We start from the raw sequence: 24,572 nt of genomic DNA on the forward strand, positions 1-24,572 counted from the left end.
TGGGAGATTGACAGACTCCAGCACTACATCCAGCAGCAGCTCTTTGCTCTTTTCATTCCTATACCAAGGGCAGCTTTTTACCACATTCCTAGGAAAAAGAACCAGAAACCTGAAAGCAGCTAATCTCAGCCTCCTCATGAAGGGATTCTAAAAAGAGGAATTTTCACACTAAATTGGATTACAGGGAAGTGAACACTAAGGGGTATATTTAACTCGCCAGACAATGTGAGGGGGTATTTCGCCATACTGTGCTTGGAGTACTACTATGACTAAGAAGAAATGAGGGCGCTCATTTGAATTGGACACAAGCACCTATTATCCTTTCATTTTTTCAGAAAGGGGAGAACAATTACAAACTGTAACCTTGTTGACAGAAGGACGCGTATTACACATAATAATGTAATGAGAGAGACAGAAAATCGAATTTAACCCCACCTCAGTCTAAACATAGCACTCCATTGTACCGACATTGCGACTAATAGATTAAACTGGGCCCATAATTAGACTTGAAATGAGAAATCGAAGCATGTAATAACTTGTTAGGTTTTTCAGACTTAGCTTTCAGCCTTATCCAGACACGAGCCACATTAGAAAACAGTTTAATGCTCTAAGGAAGAACCAAAAAAGAATCTGTGCTCAGATAAAGTGCACAACTACAAAACCTTTCAGTGCTAAAAATAGCACAAAAAATAATGTAATTTTCAAAAATATGTATGAAAGGTTTTCCACAGACACCAAGGGAAATCTTTTTGACGAATCTGTCTCAGAACTAAACAAAACTGCATAATACCTAAAATTAGCCCTAGCAGTACCAAGATGGTGTTTGTATTACTGTTCCTGTGGCAGACCCTCAGCAGTTCTTTATGCAAAAGTAGCACCAGTGAAGCAAATACAACGTTCGGGCATTTATTTCAGCATTTCAAGACAAACGGGGGAAAAACACAAACATTTTCACACGACTGTTCAGCTCAGTGGTACAAAGGTAGTAATCTTTACAATACAGATTCATTTCCAACACAGGAATCCTTCATCCACTGAGGTGTGCAATGGAAGCTGCATCCAATTGCAACTTGTTTGATTTCCCTGAATTCCTCTCCGCCGGTGACCATGGGTCAGTTTTGTAATGGGGAAAAGTGAGGGGGTGGGAGGATAGTTACCCACTGTGTTCGAATCTTCTCCAGACTCCACTTGAAGCAGGTGTGGGCCTGTGTAAAATTTGGGATACTGCAGTGCACATCTTTGAAAGAGCAACGTAACAGTATGAATCCCCACCAAGCTACAGCATGGAAATTCTTATTAAAATGGAAGACTAGGGTTTCAAAACATTTCTCGTCTTTAATATTAAAAAAATAAGAAATAGGTGCTTGGACATAACTCGGTGCTGATTCCATTACAATGGCTGAAAGAGCTCAATTAGTAGGGCCTCTCCCGTTTGCACGTTTATAACATATATCTTATTTAGAATGATATTTTTCAAATACAAGGACGTTATTGACTAAAGAGGGGAGCACACACCTATACCCTATTTAGGGGGTATATACTATAGATTTAGAGGATTATTTACAACTTCAAAATCACATTCGCAACGGCATGTTTTCAGCTCAATGCTAGGTGTTTTTAATAAACAAGAGCGTTTGAAACTCCCCCAGTTACTTGGATAACCAAATCTCTTACGGTATGGCCTACCCACAAACTGATCACATTTGTCATCTAGACTTGGAAAAACAAACAAGCATAGGCTTCAAAAGAAGGATCACCTCTGTGAAGGAACACATAAAAATAGCTATCCAAACACCTAATGACCAACACAAACTGGGGTATGGGGTCAGTGGGAAAGCAAACATTTATTAACTGGAAGGAAAAGAATACGATGGGCTGGTTGGTAGATTTGACTTCTTTAGAAAACTGCCATAACTCTTCACACACACTCTTGACGCAATGCATTGCAGTTGCTATGACTTTACAGCAAACAAACCCTTCAACCGAGTCATTTTTTTGCCCAGCGTGTATTCCTCTAATCTTCTTCCTTTTCAATATAGGACTTGGTGCTAACCCTAGCCATTTGCCTGGCGAGATAGCGATCCCTTGCAGACACCACAGTCTCTTCATTGCTACGCTTTGCAAACTTGCTCCTATTGCTTTCTGCGTCTCCTACCTGCCCTGATCCCACTGCCTCCCCATCTTCTGTCTCTTTGCGTTTGAGCTCCATCAGTCCTTCAGGATCAGAACACATTCCAGGTATTACCGTGTCATCTACCTGCTTCTCTTCTATCTTTTCCTCCATCATGTTGATTTCTTGAACTGGGGCAGCCTTCATCCCTTCTTCCTGGGCAGGCTCCTTAGCCTTTATTTGATCTCCTTCCCCAGATAACTCTCCTTCCTTCCTTGAAAGTAGGGGGCTCCCCTCCTGTTCATCTTGTTTCTTTCGTTCCTTTTCAGCTTGCTCCTTTTTTTCAGTCTTTGATTGCTCCTCTCGTTCTTTGTTTTTCTCACCTTTGTCCTTGTTGCTTCTATGCCGCTCCTTCTCGGAGTGCTTGTCATCCCGATCCTTGTCTCGCTTACGATCCTTTGCGGATTTCTCCTTCTTTTCCTTGGAGCGGTACTTTCCCTCTACCTCATCCCGCTTGCGTGACTCACCCTTATTACTATGGTCACTGTGCCTGTGCCGCTCCCCTTTATCCCTGTGTCGTTCTTTATCTGGCTGATCTCCGCGATCTCGCCTTTCCTGATCTCGATCCTTGTGTTGTCGTTCTTTTTTGCCACTTGAACCACTCTCTCCTTTTTCCTTTTTGTGGCTTTTCTTTGACTCTCTTTGGCTGTGTCTGTCTGCTTGAGGACTATCCTTTTCCTCACTTGATGATCTTGAGTGCCTTTGACTGCGATGACCTTTAGAGTCTTCCTCACTAGTGGGTGAGCTGCTCCTACTTTCTTTCCTTTTGAGCAACTCTTGGCTTTCTTTTGGTGCGTCCACCTTTTCTCCCACTTCCATATCTTTGCTTGCCAGATGACCATCAGAATCGGAGATCTCCTCTTTCTTCACTAAGTCTTCCTTGACTAGCCCATTTTTCTCATCATGAATCGGGTTTGCTGAGATAGGCTCATCGGAATAGCCCTTGGACTTCTCTTCCTTGATACTATAAACAAAGAGAAGAGCAGATATAAAGGTGAGCCAAAACAGAAATTAGCGAAACATCATAAAACAACCACTTGCCAGTAGCCCGAGCACAGCCTTTTGAATTCTTCTGAAACAGAAAGGCACTGACATTCACTGTCCTATGTGGTGCAGCTGTTTTTCAAATTTGTGAAAGGGTGTTAATGGGAAATCAGACAAGACAAAGAATATATAGTCTGGACACACACATTCTAGGGAAACTTTAATTACTGTGACAGCAGAGGTGCCAAAGACATGTGCCCTTCTTCTTGGTAGAATAAACCAGCTGTCATGCTTTGAAAATATATCTTGTGTGCTGTAAAGATACATTACCTATGGCATCTGTTAAATGCTATACAGCAATAACGACCTAACCTCTTCCAAGTTAATTTAGTTTAATTTGCTCTATCGTACGTGTGATAATCTGGATTTACAGACTTGTTTAAACAATTTGCACAATGTAACTGCCTGCCCACTTGATAAACAGCTTACAGACCCTGCACCACTGTGGAAACCATCTTCCGTGATGAGCCGACTGAACCCCAGAACTAGATTTTTAGCTTCACAAGGGGTCTTGACAATTACCTTCAAAAACCATAACAAGACAGCATGCCTTTTGCTGCTATGCACCCAGGATCTTCAACAACTCCATATCCACCAGGACCGGCCCAACGCTGCTCCAATTTAGGGAATATTTGAAGAGACACTTCTTTAAGGAAAACGACATCACAATGCATTGACCGTCCACAACCCGGCTACCTCTCCTATGGATCCTCAACTTATGCTTGTCTTTGACCTGCACAGCATTCCGCTGCCTTTTGGCTAGGTTTGTGATATAGAAATACCACACACACATGTACATACTGTGATGAGTGCAGTGATCTTGTCAATCAGAACATGGGACTTGCACCATGAACCCATTTATGAAGCAAGCATAAATAGGTATAGCAAATCATAGTTTCCATTGTTAAAACATTGAATCATGGTTCATTTTTTTCAGTGCATGTAATCAGACGAACATAGATTGCTCAAATTATCGTGTCTAAAGTTAACCATGGCAACAACCAGACCATCTGTTGAGCGAAGAGGGGGTTTGGGGTCGCAAGGGGTATCACAGAGGCATTCTTGATAAAGAGAGTGCTAATGAGCCAAGCACCATCATTCAGCCTTTTTGAACATTATCATTGCAGTGTGTTAGATTTTCAAGCGAAATTCAACAAAGCTGTTGGGTCGAATCATAATGTCAAATGTCCAGACTTGCATGAATAGTGGCAATTCAAACCGATAATATCTGTCGTAGTGGTTACACATATAATTAATAGAGGAGCCAGCACATTGCTTAAGAAGGGCCCTTCTCTGTAACACGACAGCCATTCCCAAATGGCTTTTTGCACAGTTTAGGAGATTCAGAAAAGCCACTGTTCTCAGACCTCCAGACTAGGCCCAACCTGGTTTAAGAATGTCTTCACTTCTGCTCATATACTCTGTCTATAGATTATAGGTGTTCATGAGCAGGCGGGGAGACTGGAATAAGGATGGCTTCCACTACTTTCTTGAAAACGGGGTAAGAGGATGTTGGCCTTTACATCTCTCCCATTGGTAGGGAAGAGCAGCTTGACATTCACTACTCTCTTGTAGATAATGAGGCTAGGACTTCCACTATATATGCTCACTCTCTCTTTCCCTACTTGATTCACACCCTCTTAGCCAGTGATAAATAGAATATTATACTCTGCAAATCTGCAGAGTGTAATATGAGTATTTTCATTGCATAAAACGCAGTGGTATAACAAACAATCCATGACAGAAATCTCAGTTTAATCATTATAATGATTCCCCTCCAAACCGCTCCGTAGAGTTTTAATATTGTCAGGACCACTTGTATTATGCAGGAATGGAGGACCCAATTATGTGGCAGGGTTATCTAAATTATACAGCAAGACAAGGCACATGATTTGGCATTATGGGGTATTTACCCTGGCAGGATTACTTTAATCCATTAGAGCTAAAAACATTTTTTGTTAAAATCAATAGATTATGTAGCAAACCCATAATTATGCTGTGAATGCAGCACACACATAGTTGGTTAATTCCAATTAACCTGATCATTGCCCATTGTTTTATTAACAATCTGTGACATTTTCTGATCAAGTTAACGATTGCAGTCCTCGGCATAGAATTTAGCATCCATAACTCCACTTTACCTGAAGTTTTTTTCAGTGAATTTCTCATTCTCAGCTTATTTTAAAGTACGTTGAAATGCTATAAATAAAGCTAACCATAACTTGAGTTTAACCTTGTCTTTTTCAGTGAACATACATGTGTGTGTTTAATTCTCATGTTTTTGTTTTAAAGAGAAGATTAATTTCTCATTCAACACCTCCCTCTGATCAAACCCAAGCGAAAAGTGACAGCAGGTTTTCACTGCTTAAGAGCAGTTAAGTGGTTACTGAAAAATGGACATCTCAGCGCACCACAGTCCATCCTACAGATCAGGTGCACTGCCCTGGTTTGCGCCGCAGCTCACACTAGATCAATCAGTGATCTCCTGACAGCTCCTTTGCCTCTGTGATTGCATGTTATATGGCAAAGGCACAGAGCCATGCGTTTTCTCATTTGCATATGGCAAATGACGGAATGCCCATTTGATATTATGCCAGCGTTACCTGGGCTCCACCACGATCTTAATTACAGAAAGGGCCCTTTGTGACAGGTAGGTGACAAGAGCAGGAGTTCACGCCTGTTGTACCCAAAGGGCACTTTTGAAAATATGGACCTAAGTGTAGAAAGCAAAAATAAATAAAATCTAACATACTAAAACCCTTATATAAACTAGGATTACTGAGAAGCAGCTATGTATGATTTATTCCTTAAGAAAAACTGCTGGAAAACATTCTAGGGGAGTTTTCAAAAAATCGTGCGGCTTGTCAGAGCAAGATGATGTAAACTGTATCATGTAACTCAAAGCTGTTAAATAGTAAACTGAGATTTCATACGATGAGGGACAACACTCACAGGGACAATAACATTAAAGGTGAATGGCCACTCCTGGACCAGCGCGCATAGTATCTATTAACCTGTGAAAACAGCATCTCTTACACCAAAAGGCTTTATTCGTAACTATTGACTTGCAGTTCGTCAAAGCGTGTCTCTTCCACTGTGAGAGACATCACAGAAGATGCAGATCTTAAAATATTAGTAGTTATCAATAACAACTCTTCCCGCTTGGAACAGGTAACATGTGTAGCTACAGCTGAAAGCCTAGTTCCCAACTCACTTGGCCTCATTATAGATGGAATGAAGACAATCCTCACCTGGAGTCCCGCAAGCTGCACTCTGGCGCCTGCTCTTCGCCGACTGTCTGGTTCAGGAGATGTCTGTAGAAGCCACTTAGATCTTTCTGCTTAGTCACATCCAGAGACGCTACAAAACAACAAGAAAGACCATTATTTGCCTTTAATGGACATCAATACTGGACAAGCATGACAGAGGACAAACATACCACAGGAAAACTAAACATTCTTGGTCAATGTAATCTATTTGTTATACTAAGTTCTCGTTCTCCATCATTGTACTTTTCACAGATTAAATGGCCACATTATTCCCAAGTGCCAGACCAGGGTCCCAGTGTCAAATCCTTATCGCATGGACCCCCCCATTTCTTACATGAAGGTCTGATGCACTGGATTTCCACAAATTGATCAGTTTAAAAATTTCATAGATGTCAGACGAGACTTTGGAACAATATCAACCTGACAATTTCTTATTGAAGGTACCTCCACTTTGTTCCACTGAGTTCCCTCACATTTCCATGTCCTAGTGAACCTCACAGAGGTGTCCGTATCTTATGTTCCTCACAAACCAGTGATGATTAACGCCCCTTCCACTAACCTTGGTTTCATTCCTAACGCTGCACATAGTGCTATTTAATGGCATCATTTTAAACGTGCTCCACATTCAAGCTAAAAAGAGGGTGCTACTCTGTAAAAATGTTCCTACCAGTGCTCTGGTGTGTACTGAATTCGCCTGAGGAAGGGCTGCACCGGACGTCATCAGGGAATGGTTCTTGCCCATGCCACATTCCGGCTCACGTCGTTTGCACTGCTGACAGTACATTTTAGATGGAGCAACAACGAGTCCCACTCCCAACCACCTGCATGAGTTGTTACTTTTATAATACCACTAAAAACACAGTATTTGAGCAATGCAGTGACTGCTACTGCTTCCAAAAATGAATGGTGCGAGTGGATGACATGCCAAAACATTACCATGCCTTTTCAGTGCTGTTTGTATACGACAGAGGTCCACTTATGAATATGGCAATGACAAAGACCTTGCCCAGCCTATGTAGAAAACAAACATAAAGAAACGTAGCCTGCACCGCTCATTCCCTTGCATACCCTCTACCCCTCAAATTTTCAGAAAATTTGGAAGTGTGGATTAAGCTGAAAAGTTGGAGCAATATTAAGTGTGCTTCATTTTATGATAATCGTAGGTGGCAATTCTTAGTGTCTTTCCAGGTGAAGCAACTGGGCTCACCCTCAATTGCGGCCTCCCTCTTTTCTTGGTCCTCTTGCTGCGCCCGCTCCTCCAGCTTTTTCTTGTAGGTGGAAGTGACAAAGGCCTCCTTGTCCTCAAACTCTGCTCCTTCCGCCTCACGCTCCTTCTGGATCTTCTTCTCCATGCGCTTTTCTTGCTCCTTCTTTCTCACTTCCACGGCCTGCATCAGGCTCTGGATGTACTTTGGCTGAGAGAGGCAAACAAATGCACAGAGTAGAAGAACCTGAAACACCATCACTGCTGAGACGCACAAGCATTGTCTCAGAGATAAAACATTACTAGTTGTGCTAACGATTGTAGTCCTCACCATAACTCCACTTCAACTGTAGTTTTTTTCCCAATGAATTTCTCATTCTCAGCTTATTTTAAAGTACGTTGAAATGTTATAAAGCTAACCATAACTTCATTTTAACCATCTGCTTTTCAGTGAACATAAATATCAAAGAGTTTTATTTGCATAATTAATTAAAATTGTTACAAAATTCTCCTAATAAAATAACAGTGCATAATTTATTAAAATACTAAAATTATTGTCTCTCAGCCTCTATTTTGTTGGGGACAGATGTGTGAAGATCTAAAAGTTAGGGTGTCCCTAATAGTCCGCCAACTGGGTGAACCACCTGTGCAGTTAGTTCTAAGCGTTTTCTTGCTTCTGCCATGAATTTAACTCTGCGGCAAGCCAGGATTATGGAGGAGCCTCCGAGCCAGCTTGTAACTGCCTGTCTGCAAGAACGGATGTTTAATGCGTTAAGAATGGGTTTCAATAGAAGTCGTCTCTGAATTATCAGGGCCGGACATATACAGAAAAGGTGGACGAGAGTTTCGTTTTTGTAACATAAATATGTGTGTTTCATTCTCATGTTTGTTATTTAAAGAGAAGATGCCTTTCTCATTCACCACCTGCCTTCGATCAAACCCAAGCGAACAGTGACAGCAGATTTCCACAGCTTATTGACAGTCAAGTGAATATCGAAAAATGGACATCTGAGCGCCCCACAGCCCATCATGCGGATCGGCCGCACTGCCCTGGATTGCGCCGCAGCTCACATTGGATTCATGGGTCCTATCACATTGAATGCGCTGCGCCCAGCGCAGCTGAGGACTCGCGGCTTCCCTGGCGGCAGCGCATTAGTGAAAGACTGACGGCTGATTGAAGCCAGTGATCCGCCTATCACTGTGCAGGCAACACCCGACCTACATCGGAAACGGGGACAGAAATCTTCCTGCAGGTGAGTGTGGTGAGCGACTCCTGCAAAGGGATGTCTGCGCTTTCCATAGGATCCCGTTTCTCAGCTTTCAAAGGGCACCCTTGAGGAGTGCCCTGATTGTTCACCACCTCAATGTGAGGCAGAATCAGTGAGCCCCTGGCAGCTCCTTTGCCTCTGTGCCTGCATATGTTATATGGCACAGGCACAGAGCCAAGTGTTTTGTCATTTACATGTGGCACATGCAAATGACGGAATGCCCCCTTGAGACTGTGCCAGCGTTACATGGATACACAGCTCCACCAATTCACCTCAACTCTGCCCTGCAGTGCACACAGTACTACGAGTGGGTACAAACAGCTAATACTTGGGAGCCTTGTTCATTATCTGCTGCATCCCTGCCTTTACCAGGACTAGAACACACACGTTTCTCCCAGTGTATTTTTATTGTTGACTAGTAACATTACTGCAAAGCCAAAAATGGACTCCACATTTCTTTCCTAGGGTGTGTTTTTCCTCTTCTACAGTATGGTCTCTTATTAGGGTGTTGGACCCACACAACACACTCAATGCACTTTTCATTTGACCTACAGCACCCATTGTCATTCTAGTGTCAGAACCTACTAACGCATCTGCTAATGTTTCTTAATGGTACTGCAACCGCCTAGGATAGGAAAGGAGCCGTGCAAGCTGGAGCCTGAATACACCTCACTTCTCATCAGCTGCAAGACTTGTCTGTTTCAGGTCTGGGTACCCCGGTACATGTGCGCATGCGGTTCTATCCTAACCAGCAGCACCTCTGGTTGGGAAACAACCTTTACAACGGCGTCATTACCATGCAATAACTTTATCAAGCATCCATTACCAAGCATATGCCTTTACCACGCATGCCTTTATCAAACACATTTTTACCACGCATGCCTTTACAACAAAAACATAAGTATATTTCAGGTAAATTAAGCAGCTTTATTTTAAGGATATATATAAAATATATACAAATTAGAAATTAGGGTAAAGGTTTTTTAAGGGTTTACGGGTTGGGAAAGGTTTAGGGTGGTACAAGTGTTTTTAGCGTTTAGGGGCGGGTAAGGGTATTGGGGTAAGGGTATTTTTAGGGTTTATGGGTGGGTAGGGATATTGGGCGGTAAGGGTGCTTTTACGGTTCCTGGTGGGTGAGGGTATTTGGGCGGTAAGGGTATTTTTAGGGTTTAGGATGGGTAAGGGTGTGTGGGTGGCAAGGGTATTTTTAGGGTTTACGATAGGTGAGTGTATTTGGGTACAAAGGGTATTTTTAGGATTTAGGCTGGGTGAGGGTATTAAGGTGGCAAGGGCATTTCCAGGGTTTAGGGTGGGTGAGGATATTTGGGTGGCAAGGATATTTTTAGGGTGCACGGTAGGTGAGGGTATTTGGGTGGCAAGGGTATTTTTAGGGTTTAGGGTGGGTATGGGTATTTAGATGGAAAGGGTATTTTTAGGGTTTGGGGAGGGTGAGGGTATTTGGGAGCTAAGGGTATGTTTAGGGTTTAGGGTGAGTAAGGGTATTTTTTGGGTGGGTAAGGGTAATTGAATGGCAAGTGAATTTATAGGGTTTAGGATGGGTAAAGGCATTTGGGTGGCAAGAGTATTTTTAGGCTGGGTAAGGGTATTTGGATGGCAAGGGTACTTTTACGGTTGAGGGTTGGTTACGTTTTGGGGTTGAGGTCAGTAAGGTAATAAATATATATATATAAATTTTTTGTTGTTGTGAAGGTGTGAGTAGTAAAGACATAAGTGTAGTAATGACTTGCGTGGGAAAGGCATGCTTGGTAAAGGCATATGCATGGTAATGGATGTGTGGTAAAGGTATGCGTGATTCCATCATACGACACCCCTGGCTATCACAGAATTCAACATCACAACAAGGGTATGCAGTTCCTGTAGTAGAAAGATGAAGATACAAAATATAAGGCTGGTTATACACTGAGGAATCAGCCAGGGGAGTCTGATTACTCAGGAGCAAGAGCCCTCACACACCCAGAAGGGTGTTATGCTTCATCATATGGCATGATCCATGTTGGCCGGCGCTGTAATGCCAGACGGGCACCTGCAATGAGGCTCTTTGCCGGAGATCTTTTAAACTTTATGCCATATGTGATGTGTGGGGCTGTTGGTGTAGATTGATGTAAATCGTGTGTGTATGTAAAAAGTGCATATTACAATAGACTAAGTGGTCCACAAGGGAGTTTAATACGTGAGTACACTTGTCTAATTAAAATGGGGTTGGCTATCAGAGGAGACAATGATCTTAGATAGCTCAGTGCTTCAATATGTTTCTTGTCAAAATAAGTCACTATTGATCTTGTGGCAATTCATCAGAACCAAGGATCCCTAATCTACACAGTGGTTGGAATCTTGATATATACATACATACATATACATATATATATATTTTTGTTGTTGTAATGGTATGCGTGGTATAAGTATAAGAATAGTAATGACTTGTGTTGTAATGGCATGCGTGGTTGTGTCATACGTCCCCCCTGGCTATTACAGAATTCACCTTTACTTACAGTAATTCTCTTTCTGTATGGGATGTCACTTAAACCGATGCCCATGTGCTCTCATCCTGATCTGAAGCATCTCCTGCAATCCTAAGGCATGTCTCACTTTCTGCAGCTAAAAAGTTCTAAAATGTGGAGGGTGGAGTACCTTTTTCTCTTTACCAGCCATCATCTGGGCAGTGCTGGTCTCCTCTTTTTTCTTTTGAATATCATCATAAACACTGTCGTACTCGTAAACTGTGGCATCTTGCTCCAACGCCTTCTGCATCTCCAGTTTCGTCTGTAAAGCACAAGCCAATGTGGTGAATGGACCTTCGATACAGGGCAGACACAGACATCAGTTAAAAAAGATAAAATGGATAGGAGAGGGTATCACAGGAATAAGGATGCAGGGTACCTCCCTCAAGAGCATAACCAATTAGAGGACTTATTAGAAAAGGACAGGAAGGGTGCCTCAGAGGGAAGTGAAATCCACGTAAAAGAAAACATACATTGGTGCCATACTGCTTGCATCAGAATTTTTCTGACGTGCACTGTTTTCTCAAAGTGGGTTTGGCAGTTTACAAGCCGTGAACATCAATTCACTAAAACGTTATGGATAATGGAAGTGGTATCATACACCATGCGACCCCCCTGGGCATCGCAGGATTGAACCCTAGTTCCACCCTTTGCCCCTCAACAGTTTTCCATAGCTAGAGGAAGGGAACTTATAGAAATTAAATCGTTCTTACAGCTCTGCTTGATTTCTGTTCCTTAGGGCCTGTTCTAATTTGATGAGTAAACCTGCCCCCTCCCAAGATTGTCAATGTCAGAATTCTGTTGGATACTGATCCACCAATTAATTTGGATGATTGGCCATTTGATTTTCAGTCTTCTGGTAGAGTCGACATGGCACTAGTATTTACAGATTAATTTCCGGATATAAAAAGAGGAGTAATCCTGCCAGTTCTGTTCTGCACCTGTGACTTGGGACAGTTTCTGTGCAAAAAACTGTGCTGAACTGCCGATTCAGTGTTTCAATGCTCATTTGTCTTTGTGGGATATCAGTCCCTTCTACATACTCTTTTGTTGCTGTTAGGCACCAACCATGACACCCGAACATAAGAATGCAGAGATAACACGATTAAAAGATTTTAGATACATGAGGAGGTCTCTAACCAGCTACCTTTCGAAGGGTCTACCGCTGCTGGAGTGCCCATCAAGAACACAGGCGCTACAACTCTTCCAATTCTAACAGGTCTCTCTCACAACAACTGAAACACACTGAGGCCACCCCCAACCGCAATGCTCCCCCAAAATACGCACACTTGTAGACATTACCTAGCCTCAGAAGTTCTGAATGAGTACCTTCCGCCATCACTCTTTTAATTTTAAAAAATATATTTTTTTTTTATGTTTTTCCTAGGGAGGGAGAGATTTTTTGTTTTGTTACAAGTTACAACTGAAAGTAATATGCGGACCGGGACCATTGCCACAATGTATGAAACTGTTTCTGAATATAGCATCCCATGATGCATTAATGGTTCTCACGTCTAACACGTACAGCATAAAATATGTGCAAAATTGCAATAAAAAGAACTATGACCATAAAAAAGATTTTAGCATTAGTCGATTGAGTGAAGTATGTTAGTCATTTGTCGATAAGATATGAAGAACTTAGTGATTTTTCTTAAAATATTTTGTTAGAAGTTTAAAACTAAGGAATACAATTACTCTAGGCTTTAGTTAGGAGTAATCTGTGTTGCGACCTATCTCAGCACCACTGTGTAAGTTTTGTAAATTGTACTTGTTCTTCAATTGTTATCTGGAAGATGACAATCTTGGTCTGTTTTAGGTTTACCTGCACGACCCATGTTTTGCAGTTCTCTTGCATGCAATGAAGCATGAACATGATAACTTTTCTGATGCTATTGAATATGTAGGTAATAAAAATGATATTTTATGTCCGAGCTTGGGCCTTCTCTAGCGGTTCTGCCAAATCATTAACATTAAGATTGCACAGGGTTGGGGGTAGAGTCACACCAGTCCTGTTTGACATCCCCGGTTTGCATAACAGCTTATTGAGGCATGAGTTTTTATTTTGTATGTTATCCAGATTGAATTAAATGCGTCTAAGAAGTCAATAAAGCATGCAGATATTGTCTCCTTGGTTATATTCTTTACAGGTTTTCTGATCGGAGTTTGCAGATGTAATATATGGTCCGTGCTTTGGAGTTAGGGTAGGAAATCAATCAATCAATTAGGGATTTGTGAAGCGCGCTACTAACCTGTGGGGGTCTCAAGGCGCTGGGGGGGGGGGAGGGTAGGGGGAGGGCCCTGTGTGAAATCTTACTTCTAGTTAGGAACTTTGGTATTATTTGGCGCATAAGACTACACAACATGTGCATACTGTATGGAATGCCCTTTTGACATGCATTTTATTGCTGGTGTATGGACTCAGATTGCTGGGGCGTGCCGTCCAGCACTCTGTGTGTGCTCTTACCCATAAAAACATGTCAAATTGTCAAATGCCTGATTGGCATTTCATTTCATAAGGCTTATATTCGGAACAAAGGACAATGTCCATAAAAGCACATTAAAAAACATTTAAGACAGTATCCAGAGTTAAAAATAGAACACAAAATACAGGCAAGGGGTTAATAAATAGTTTAAAAACTCATACTTTTCCTAGCATTGATTGCTTTAAGGAGGAAGGTAGCCGTAAAAAAACAGACATCAGGATGATGCAAATTAAAAAGCAGTTTCATGGAGTCGTTTACAGTCCTGACTCCAAACTTCACAAAAATAGGTTTTAAATAAACAATTCTCAAAGACCTATACATTTGACACAACAGAAGAAAGTGCATAGAGTGTTGTCACATGGACATGGTCCAACCGGATGCTTATTCTGGGAAGGGAAAGCCACCAGATTGTGGACAATCCCAATCCTTAATCTTGTTAATACAAACCAGTGTGATGTTCTAGTCACTTGGGCCAAATATGGTTGGTAGCCCACAAATTCATTCAAACCATTATATGACACACAGGTGGATAGGTTGCCACTATTACTAAGCCGCCTCTCAGAAAGAAGATTCAAAAAGGACTTCTTCATTTCGGATTTAGATAAATCAGAGGACCCGCAGTTATCTAATTTAATATCGAGGCCATAGATCGCCTGGAAACTATCTAAATTATATTTAATCCATGGGATTTTCAAATGATTATCCATAGAGAGGCAGTCCTTAATGATGGCTCTACATAAAGATGTTTCTTCTTTAATCCAGATTGATCGCCATAACATAAGGGGTCTAAGGAGAATCAAGTCGGTAAGATGTTGGATACCGAGTTCTCTATGTACTAGTTCATTAGAGGCAGAATTAGGTAGACACAAGAGTCTTTTTAAAAAGACGTTCTCCTCCACTTGTAAGCTACCGGCAGGGGCAAAGCCCCATACCCCAGCGCCATACAGAGCGGTAGAGAGACATCTAGACTGAAATATTTTAAGCATGTCTCTAACCCGCCTATCCCCTAGTTTTGTGGCCAATGTAAACACTCCGTAAGCACTCTTCGCCATCTTGGCTCTCACATTTTTATGCTCGCTACTCCAGCTATTATTGTTAGAAAATGTGATACAAAGGTATGAAAAGTTATCTATTTTTTTAACCTTATGTCCATCAATAAAATAAGAGGATGACTTTCTATTACGCCCCAGCCCACATTCCATGATATAGGTCTGGGATTTGTTAATCACAAGCTTTCTCCCTTTTATAAACTGTGAAAACCCATCTATCAGGCTTTGGAGGCCTATCGGGGTGCGAGACAATAAAACGGCGTCATCCGCGTAAAGTAATACCGGGACGCTGGCATCATTAACTTTAGGGGCATCTGCTGCAATGGTTTTTAGGACAGAATCCACTTCATTAATAAAAATGGTAAAGAGCTAGGGGGCAAGAACACACCCTTGTGTAATACCCCGCCCAATCCTAAACTTGGTTGTACACTCACCATGGGTACCGTATCGTACACAAGTACGTAATTTGGTGTAGAGGCGGGCTAAGAAATACACAATACCTTCCGGTGCCCCCATTTCAATCAGCTTAGCCCAAAGAATTGCATGGTCCACCAAATCAAAAGCACTACTCAAATCTGCAAAGCAGAGATAGATAGTGCCCGGCTTGGCCTGCGTATACTTTCCGATCAACAGTTCAAGGTTTAGACACTGTTCGATCGTCCCCCGCCCCTTTCTAAATCCAAATTGACATTCTGCCAGAATGCCATTGGCGTCAACCCATTCCTCCAGCCTAACCAGAAGCACCCTACTCATAACTTTTACCGAAGAATCTAGCAGGGAGATCGGGCGGTAATTCTTCACATCACCCCGGTCTCCTTTTTTGTAAATAGGAATAATGATCGATTCTTCCCAGGTAGGAGGCACCTCATTACAAACTGCTGCGTTAATTTTTTTTAGCTAAAATAGGGCCCCATAGTTCTGGAACTAATTTGTAAATATCAATAGGCACCCGTCCGGGCCCTGTGCCTTCCCCCCTTTACTAGCCCTAATACTATCTAAAACTTCAGTAACAGTGATGTCCAAAGGGACGATGGGCCAACAATCCTCTTCAAGACCCATAACTTTGTCCTTATCAAAGATAGTAGAAAAATGAGAGACCCATGTTTCCCTGTTAACCTTTGATGTTAGTTCGGGGACCTTCTCATCTTTAAGGAACGGACTGTTCACTGTGGCCTAAAACAGGGTACAATTGTTGGTTTTGGCTGCCTGGGCCAGGTTATGCCAGGCCTCCTGTTGAAGTTCCAGTTTCCTTCTGTTTAAGGTAACCCTATAGCTAGCTCTAACTTTAAAAACCAGGCTCTTATCTCTGGGTTTGGCTACCAATGCCCTTTTAAGCTCTTTTAGCGCAGAGGTACATGCTTGATCAAACCACCCCTTTAGGCGGTCTGCTTTGCGCTTAACAGGGATAGTAAGCTTGCAACCAATGACTAAGTTAATTCGAATAAAATGCCGAATGATTTCGGCAGTGACGTCAACATCCTCAAGGATCTTAATGATTTCAGGTAAGCAGCTTTTTATATTAAGATCAGACGTCAATTCTGCTTTATCCCCTTTCCATCTAAGTCTAGTCCCATTAGGTCTATGGGGTTCGATATTATTAATAAGCCCCGTACTAGATGAACTATTCTCTTTCCAGAGAAAGGCCTCAATAATTAAGCAGTTATGGTCGCTGAGAAGGATATGAACGACTTTAGGGGGCGAAATCCAGGGCACAAGGCTAGAGGAAGTACAAATAAAATCAATCACAGTGTTTGCCCCCGTCCTGTAAAAGTGGGGATTGTCTCACCTTGATCATTTTTCTCATTGACCAAAATATCCACGTCATATGATGCTAGGAGATTGTTTGGAGACTCCCCGTATTGGTTATGATGGAAATGGAGATCTCCATCCCCAAAGCAATTGACCACCCCACATGTATTAACGTTAGAAAGTGGGCAAACAGACATGTTAAAATCCCCAGCCAAAATCAATTCAAAAGCAACATTAGAACCTGTTGTGATTTCATCGAGGGCGCTCGCTAAAGCATTAACCACCAGGACCCTGGAACTGTCAAAGATGTTATTATAAAAATTAATCAAAACAATATTTCTACCCTTCTTCTGGGAGAGCCATAAAATCTGGGCGTGTGCCCCAACCAATACATGTTTTTTACAATAAAAGGGGTCTTGACAGAAATCAAGACCAGGAGCCCGCCCTTAGCTCTTCCAGAGATGGATACCACAGCAGGTAATTGATAAGAAACAAAACCATTATAACCTTTAAAATCTTTACACCACGTTTCCTGGAAACAGATGATTTCAAAGAGTGCCAAAAAATCTGACCACCCCAAACAATCAGATTTGGACACTAAACCCGCGATATTCCAGCTAGCAATATGGCAACTAGAGAATCCAGTTGCCACATTGATATGTTGGACACCCCGTAAATTAGTTATGGACGGGTTAATAATGCTCACACAATCCTCTTCCGGCAAGACCTAGTTACGTTCCCCCGCTTCACCCTCAAAACTGGCTATCATACACTCGGCATTGGGCAGGATTTCTTTATGTACAGACCCCGAAATCGTTACTATGGCTTCCACTCTTAGAAAGACAGAATCCTCACCGGCTAGGCAGGGCGCCAAACCAGAATCAAGTCAATCGTTAGAGTCCAGCCCACTTAAACATTGAGACCCACCCGGCATATTAACCATACTGGGACCTTTCGCTCTGCCCCACCCATGATCATTTTTAGGCTGGCCAGTGTGATGTCTATAAAAATAGGCCAGGGGTCGGAGTGAAATACCCTGGTTGTTAGGTGGGCGAGAGGTGGCTCTAATCAAAGCAGTGGAAGCAAGACGGGGACTATTAAAATTAACAAAAACACAATCACCCAAAATATTCTTGTGTGAAGTACCTATCCAGTTGGTTCTGGTGGTTGCCAGGATCTGGTCTGCCATGGCGACTGGAAAATCACATTCTCTGTTAAGCCAGGCCACGGTTTTGTTTTTTAACGTTTCATGTGTTTCGTGGATACCTTCGGGACCCTCCTCCCTTACTGGAGGGACATTGGTCAGGACTACCACATATGGTGCGCAGTCAGGTGGTAGATTAGGCTGTGAATAGCCATACCGCTTTTTCTTAGCTACAATAGTTCTCGGTGGATTCCCTGTGGTCGAAGTTGAGGGTATAATTGGGGGCACAGGGTTAGAAACCACTACTGTATCGGTGCTTGGACCCCCATTAAGCGGCTTCAGCGGCTCACAGGTACTACCCTGAGCCGTTTCTACAGATACCATACAATTATTAAAACCAGGATGGGATTGCACAAGGCCTCCTAGCCGTTTCAATTCCCCAGAAACAATATCAAGTTTGTCAAGTAGGGGTTGTATAATTTTAACAAACCTGTCATCAATAATACCGACCAACATGTCTAGCTGCTCAGGTGCTAATTTCAGATAGGAATTATTTGAAGCAGTGTCAGAGTCATTGATGGACCCTTTGGGAGTTAATTCGATGTTTTTCTTGTTTTTACGATTGCCCCCCCGTTTGGACGAAACAGGCCTGCTAGCATTTCTTCCAGACCTAAGGACCCTCCTGCACTTTTGGGGCTGGTGAACAAGATACCACAGAGTCGTTAAGGGTCTCATTCACTGCCGGGGTGGACTCAGGATCAAGGAGTGCAGGCGTGGTAGACGGATCTGGGGAACTTATAACACAGCCATCATCCATAGATGTATAGATAGAGAAAAAGATGTCTGAGTAGGAATAGAGAGAGGGTCTGGAGAACTCCCTCCTCCTAGAGATTGTCGGCATTCCTTGTTAATTTTGTCCACCACTTTGACCAGATAGTTGTCAAGAGTGGCTACAACGGGTCGGATATTCCCTTCATTGGTTTTAGACATTTTGAAAAATCAGAGGTGGCCCTTCCCAGGAACAAAAGAATATACCTGAATTAAAAATTTATAAAAATCCGAAAAGCACAATTATGAAATGACAATAACCCTAACACATAGGGATCAAAGAAGCAATCCTAAATAAATTGCCATACAGTAAAAAGGAAAAATGTACACTAATAAAGCCCAAGTAGTAAATGAGGTAAGGTAATGGGAGACTAATCTCTGTTACCAAGTCCAATTAACAGTTCTGCATGTCCTCACTGTTCTTGGGGCAACTGACCAGGATCCTCTGCCCAGCCCAGCCTCGTCCTGTCTCGGACTGTCGCAGACTGTCCCGCCCTTGTCCAGGGCTTCTCCCGGTCGCTCCCGCGCGCGACTCGCGGTGGCGAGAGGTGCTCCTGCAAATAAGGCGCCTCCTGGCGCGTGAAGAGCGTCAGTCCTGTGAGCCCCGGGGCAGCTGGGAGTGTGGTTTCCCAGCTGCGTGAGGCACCGGGTGACTGGCGGTGGTAGTAGGAGCCGTTTCCCTCACGGCAGGGTGTCAAGGTGAGGAGCAGGGTACAGACGCCGTTTCCCTCACGGCTTGCTAGCGCTTTATCAAAATGCCCCACGAGCGCTACGGCGCTCCTGCAAATAAGGCACCTCCTGGCGCGTGAAGAGCGTCAGTCCTGTGAGCCCCGGGGCAGCTGGGAGTTGTGGTTTCCCATCTGCGTGAGGCACCGGGTGACTGGCGGTGGTAGTAGGAGCCGTTTCCCTCATGGCAGGGTGTCAAGGTGAGGAGCAGGGTACAGACGCCGTTTCCCTCACGGCATGCTAGCGCTTTATCAAAATGCCCCACGAGCGCTACGGCGCTCCTGCAAATAAGGCACCTCCTGGCGCGTGAAGAGCGTCAGTCCTGTGAGCCCCAGGGCAGCTGGTAGTTGTGGTTTCCCAGCTGCGTGAGGCACCGGGTGACTGGCGGTGGTAGTAGGAGCCATTTCCCTCACGACAGGGTGTCAAGGTGAGGAGCAGGGTACAGACGCCGTTTCCCTCACGGCTTGCTAGCGCTTTATCAAAATGCCCCACGAGCGCTACGGCGCTCCTGCAAATAAGGCACCTCCTGGCGCTTGAAGAGGGTCAGTCCTGTGAGCCCCGGGGCAGCTGGGAGTTGTGGTTTCCCAGCTGCGTGAGGCACCGGGTGACTGGCGGTGGTAGTAGGAGCGGTTTCCCTCACGGCAGGGTGTCAAGGTGAGGAGCAGGGTACAGACGCCGTTTCCCTCACGGCTTGCTAGCGCTTTATCAAAATGCCTGATTGGCATCTTTAACTTACCTATAAGTCCCTAGCATATGGTACTCTTGTGTACCCAGGGCCTGTAAGTAAAATGTCACTAGTGGGCTGCAGCACCCATTGTTCCACCACGAAAATGACAATGTGAAGCATGTCTGCAGGCGCCAAAGTCGTTTTTCAATGTGGCAAGGCTGACTCTCCCATCGAAACGCACTGGGTTACATTATAACATTGTATAATGCATAACTTCATTTGGGAATAGCTAGCTCCATGGTTCAAGGACTCAAAGTATTAGCAATTTAAAATTCAATGCGCCAGTAAAGTCGTATTTTGAATTACTACTTTGAAAATACTTTATTAGAAAGTTAGTATTTTCCTGCCTTTTCAGAGTTAATCCCTAACTGGCACCATGCTGGGAGGTGTAAATGGTTTCCAGGAAAGGGAACAAAAAGACCTTGGCTGAGAATAGGTGTGAACTCTGCCTCACAGGATGACCTGGGGGATGTGCCCACTGACTGCACAAGCTTCAAAGGGGCATCTCTGTCACAGGCAAATATAACGCACACTTAGCCCTGCCCCAGCCACTCCCCAGGTAGCAAGATTGGCCCCAATTCCCTAGGGGAGAAAACCAGTTCCAGACTGGTTTACACTGGGAGTCTCTCATTTCCCTAGACACACTTCAAGGGTGTGCCCAGAGCTCTGACCTGGGGAAGCAAGTTTCTGTCATGTTGGATTATGGCAGATAGGGCAATGTGTGATTGATTAGGTCCAAACCCCCAAGAAATTATGCCAAACTGGGCAGGGTTGCCACTGGGGACTTTTGGCCAGGGAGTTTCCCTCACCTGCAGGCTAGTACCAGCCATAAAAGGGTCACTCTGGCTACCTGCTTTAAACACGCCTGGACCTGTGGAAGACAGAAGAAGGACTGCACCTGCTGTTGAACCTGTGAAGAGAAACTCCAAAGGCTGGACCTATTCCCCGCTTGAGCCCAGGACAGAAGAGTGGACTCCAGGGACTGGTTGGTTAGCCTCCCGTTTAGCTCCAGAAAGACAAAAGCTGCAAGAAGCCCAAATCTCTGCTGAACCCAGCCGACCAGTTCCTACTCTGTTTGCCCTGGACCCTGCTGGTGGCTTCTGGGAGGCTGAGTCCTAACCCCCAAGTGATGCCCAAAAGGTCCTCAAATACTTTCCCGAAACTGTCTGTAAAAGAACCAGAGGCTACCACCAGACCGCCACCAACGGCAAACTGCTGGTTGGACTAAACTTGCTGGTTTGCCCTGGTGAAAGGAGCCTAACTTTCAGAAAAGTTTCGAAGTTTGAACATAGAGGACTACACCAGGGCCAACACCAAGCAGCAATCCGACGAGAATGACATCTTCCTGAATCTTGACTTTGCCCACTCTGAGTTTTTCTATCTTTGAAGTTGAGAGCCTCGAACTTCCCACTGGAGCTGAGGCTCCCACTGAGGTCCTGTGCTTCAGCTGGCTGCTGATGAGCCCCATTTAGGATATATCTGGCAGTCGACCTGCCGACAACCTTGTTGATGAGAATTTTTTCCAGACAAACAACTAAGTCAGGAGGTAAACTTTCCACCAGGACTAACCTGGCCTGTGCATCCAACCCGCACTCCATCGTGGTCAGCGTTAACTTTTGTCTTCGTCAGTCTAGCAACACAAGATAATCATGGTTGACGCTTTGTGCTTTCTGGCACTAGAAACATTAACAATTTTGAAAAATCATATCTTGAGGTCGCTACACCAGATGTTAGTTGTTTTGGTGCCTATTTGCTCATTACATTTTTTTCTCTACTTGGGTGGTTCCTTGGGGTCCCAGCGATGATTCTATGTGCTCTAGGCACTGTGTCTAGTCAAGCCGTGGTTGTTATTCCACTTTCTTAGTATATGGTTCGGTCTCCCCCTGGAGCCAGCTGTGTATTGTGCTATTTACTGTTGTTCTAGTACTGTATTATTGTGTGCCTTGGTCTCTAATCTCATAAAGAGGTAAGTAGAGAGTGTTTTAATAATACATACATATATTTTATATACACCTTGTGTGGTTCTCTTTTCATTTGGTCATTCAGGAGGGTATAATCTGGTAAACCAAGCTGCTTCACATTCCTTTGAGACTTAGCCTGCAGGTGGCTCTCCAAAGCTACTACTAGGATAGCTTTCAATAAAGGTTGTATTTAACCTAATCATCAATAAGGGTCGTTTGGACTGGTGTAAGGTGCCCACTATAACTAGAGGACAGCATATGCCAGGCCAACTTCTCACAGGGAACATTAGAGTTGGGGGGGCAACACCGTGGGGTGAGGGGATCAACATGGTGGGGTGGGAAGGACAACACAATAGGGGGTGGGAGGAAGCAAAAATAAATAAAAACACACTTTATTGGGTTTTTTAAGTTTCTTGTGTCTTATACAAACATAGGTACATTTGGTGCATTTGTTATAGTAGAATGCATTACAGCTACATTATATGTTGGTCAATGCTTTTTAGTTGTCAAGCTAAGCTTATCTTCTGGTGTATTACACAGTGCATACACATGGGTGGGAGGAAGCAACATGAAGGGCAGGATGGGTAGGAAATGCAACAGGTGAGAAAGAAGGAGGGCATGGGTACAGAAAGCAACATGGAGGAGGAGTGGGAGGAGAGGCAAAGTGCATGTGAGGAACGTGGAGCTGCGGGGAAGAAGCACAAGGGCAAACAACCAATAAGGAGAACCACAATGTGGGTAGGAGAGGCAACAGGTGCGATAGAAATACACGGGTGGGAATTGCAACACAGGGGATGGGGAGGAGAAGCAATGGGCTAGAGAGCAACGTAGAGCAGGCACAGAAGAAGTACACAGGTGTGAGTGAAACAATAGCAAGAAGTAAAGCACACTAGGAATGACAGCTGGAAAACATATGAACTCTCATGGAGTGCTTAAGATTAAAAACTAGCATTGGCATAGCCAATAGGTCTCGCCTTTGGAACCTTATAAGTGTTTAGCCATGCAAGAGTTGAAGTTGTTGCACCAAGGATATTGTGCTGCATAACTAAATACTTAAAAGGTCCCAAAGGCAAGACCTATTGGCTATGCTTCCAGCTGCCTGAGTCCGGGAGCACAGCCCTCTTAACAGTCATCCCTGCCCGGTGACTGTAAGGGCTGCAGGTGCCCGGCTGAACCACTCCTGCCCTCGCCCGGAGCCCTTGGCCCGGTATTATTATCTTCATTATCAATGTCCTTAACAGCGTTATAGACCTTTTCATAAAATAGCTCTCTGCCAGGGCCATAGCCCTAACATAAATAGTGGAGGGACTAATTAGCACTTGGAACAACAAGAGCGCAAGGGAAGGGAAAGAGATGCTCCTATTCCCCTGGGTTAAACATACAGAAACAACAAAGGAGCGTCACCATTAGAGTGACTGCAAGACAACAAGCATTTGCAATGCGATAGGTTTCGCATTTGTGAGAGTTTGAACTATTGGCATTGTAAATGGCAATGCCTTCTATTGATGTGTTCTGAAAACCTGCAAGCAGTGAGTGAACAATGTTTGCAGGTTCTGAAAACATAAATAAAAGGCATTGCAATTTTTACAATACTTAGGGGGATTATCAACGATTTTCTTGCATACAGCAAGTATTGTCTTAGAAAGAAGAGGAAATATATCAGAGTGCATACTGGGTATAGTTAAAAATATTAAACAGAAAGTGAGAGCATATAGGACTGGGACAAACTGAACCACCATGAATCATAGAATCAAAAACGCAACATTTACAGAACCCAGAGGATATGGTGTCATCTTTTTAATTGAGACTCCAGCCAACACCGCGGTATAACAGACAGACGAGCATTAGCCATTATAAATGTTCATTCATGTTCAGCACAGCTCCATGTTATTTTATTCTTTTCTCTTCATGGCAGTTTTTCATGTTTGCCACTGCATACGCCTTGGTTAGTGTGGTAATTGGGGACCCCTAGACATACGCGCATAGGTACAAGCACAAAAAATAAATCAATGGTGAAACATGAAAAGCTACAGACTTTTTAAGCTTTGGTGGAGTGCTCCCTACGAGGTCCCGCAAGCCTCTGATTGCTCACAGTTATCGCCTATCACTTGAATAGGAAGTAATACTTTCAAGGAACAAGTCTTCCTGACCCGCACCCCATTTGAAAGTTTGGCTATGAGGAACGAAACGTTCCTGCTCAGTGCAGCGAAACAAGTATCATCTCTAGGAAAAAAAGTATTACTATTTTCAAAGCATTTCAGGTGCTTTGATGAACCAATACTAATATACAGCTCATACATTATCCAAGGTGTCTGCAAAACACACGCGGCTCACCCCCCAAACAGCAGTCGCAAAAGGAGGCCCCGGACAACATTCACTAAAACAAGTACCTGGAAATCGCTTGAGTTCCTGGCAAGCCACCGGCCCGATC

The 24,572-nt window shown here is 43.6% G+C and overlaps 1 protein-coding gene across 2 annotated transcripts in view; it reads right to left on the reverse strand.

Annotated features, from left to right (window-relative positions):
* Nucleotides 1-892: 892 nt before the first annotated feature.
* The window catches only part of NSRP1 (nuclear speckle splicing regulatory protein 1), a 363,819-nt gene continuing 340,139 nt past the window's right edge, over nt 893-24,572 (reverse strand). For both annotated transcript variants that reach the window (XM_078680021.1, XM_078680022.1), the window contains 4 exons: nt 11,605-11,736; nt 7,691-7,898; nt 6,466-6,574; nt 893-3,134 (listed from right to left, as the gene is read on the reverse strand). In XM_078680021.1, coding sequence (XP_078536147.1) covers nt 2,015-3,134; nt 6,466-6,574; nt 7,691-7,898; nt 11,605-11,736 — 1,569 coding nt within the window. In that variant the 3' untranslated portion in view covers nt 893-2,014. The remainder of the gene's footprint in view (nt 3,135-6,465; nt 6,575-7,690; nt 7,899-11,604; nt 11,737-24,572) is intronic.

This window comes from Lissotriton helveticus, chromosome 3_1 (genome assembly GCF_964261635.1).
Source record: "Lissotriton helveticus chromosome 3_1, aLisHel1.1, whole genome shotgun sequence".
In the NCBI taxonomy this organism is placed as follows: domain Eukaryota; kingdom Metazoa; phylum Chordata; class Amphibia; order Caudata; family Salamandridae; genus Lissotriton; species Lissotriton helveticus.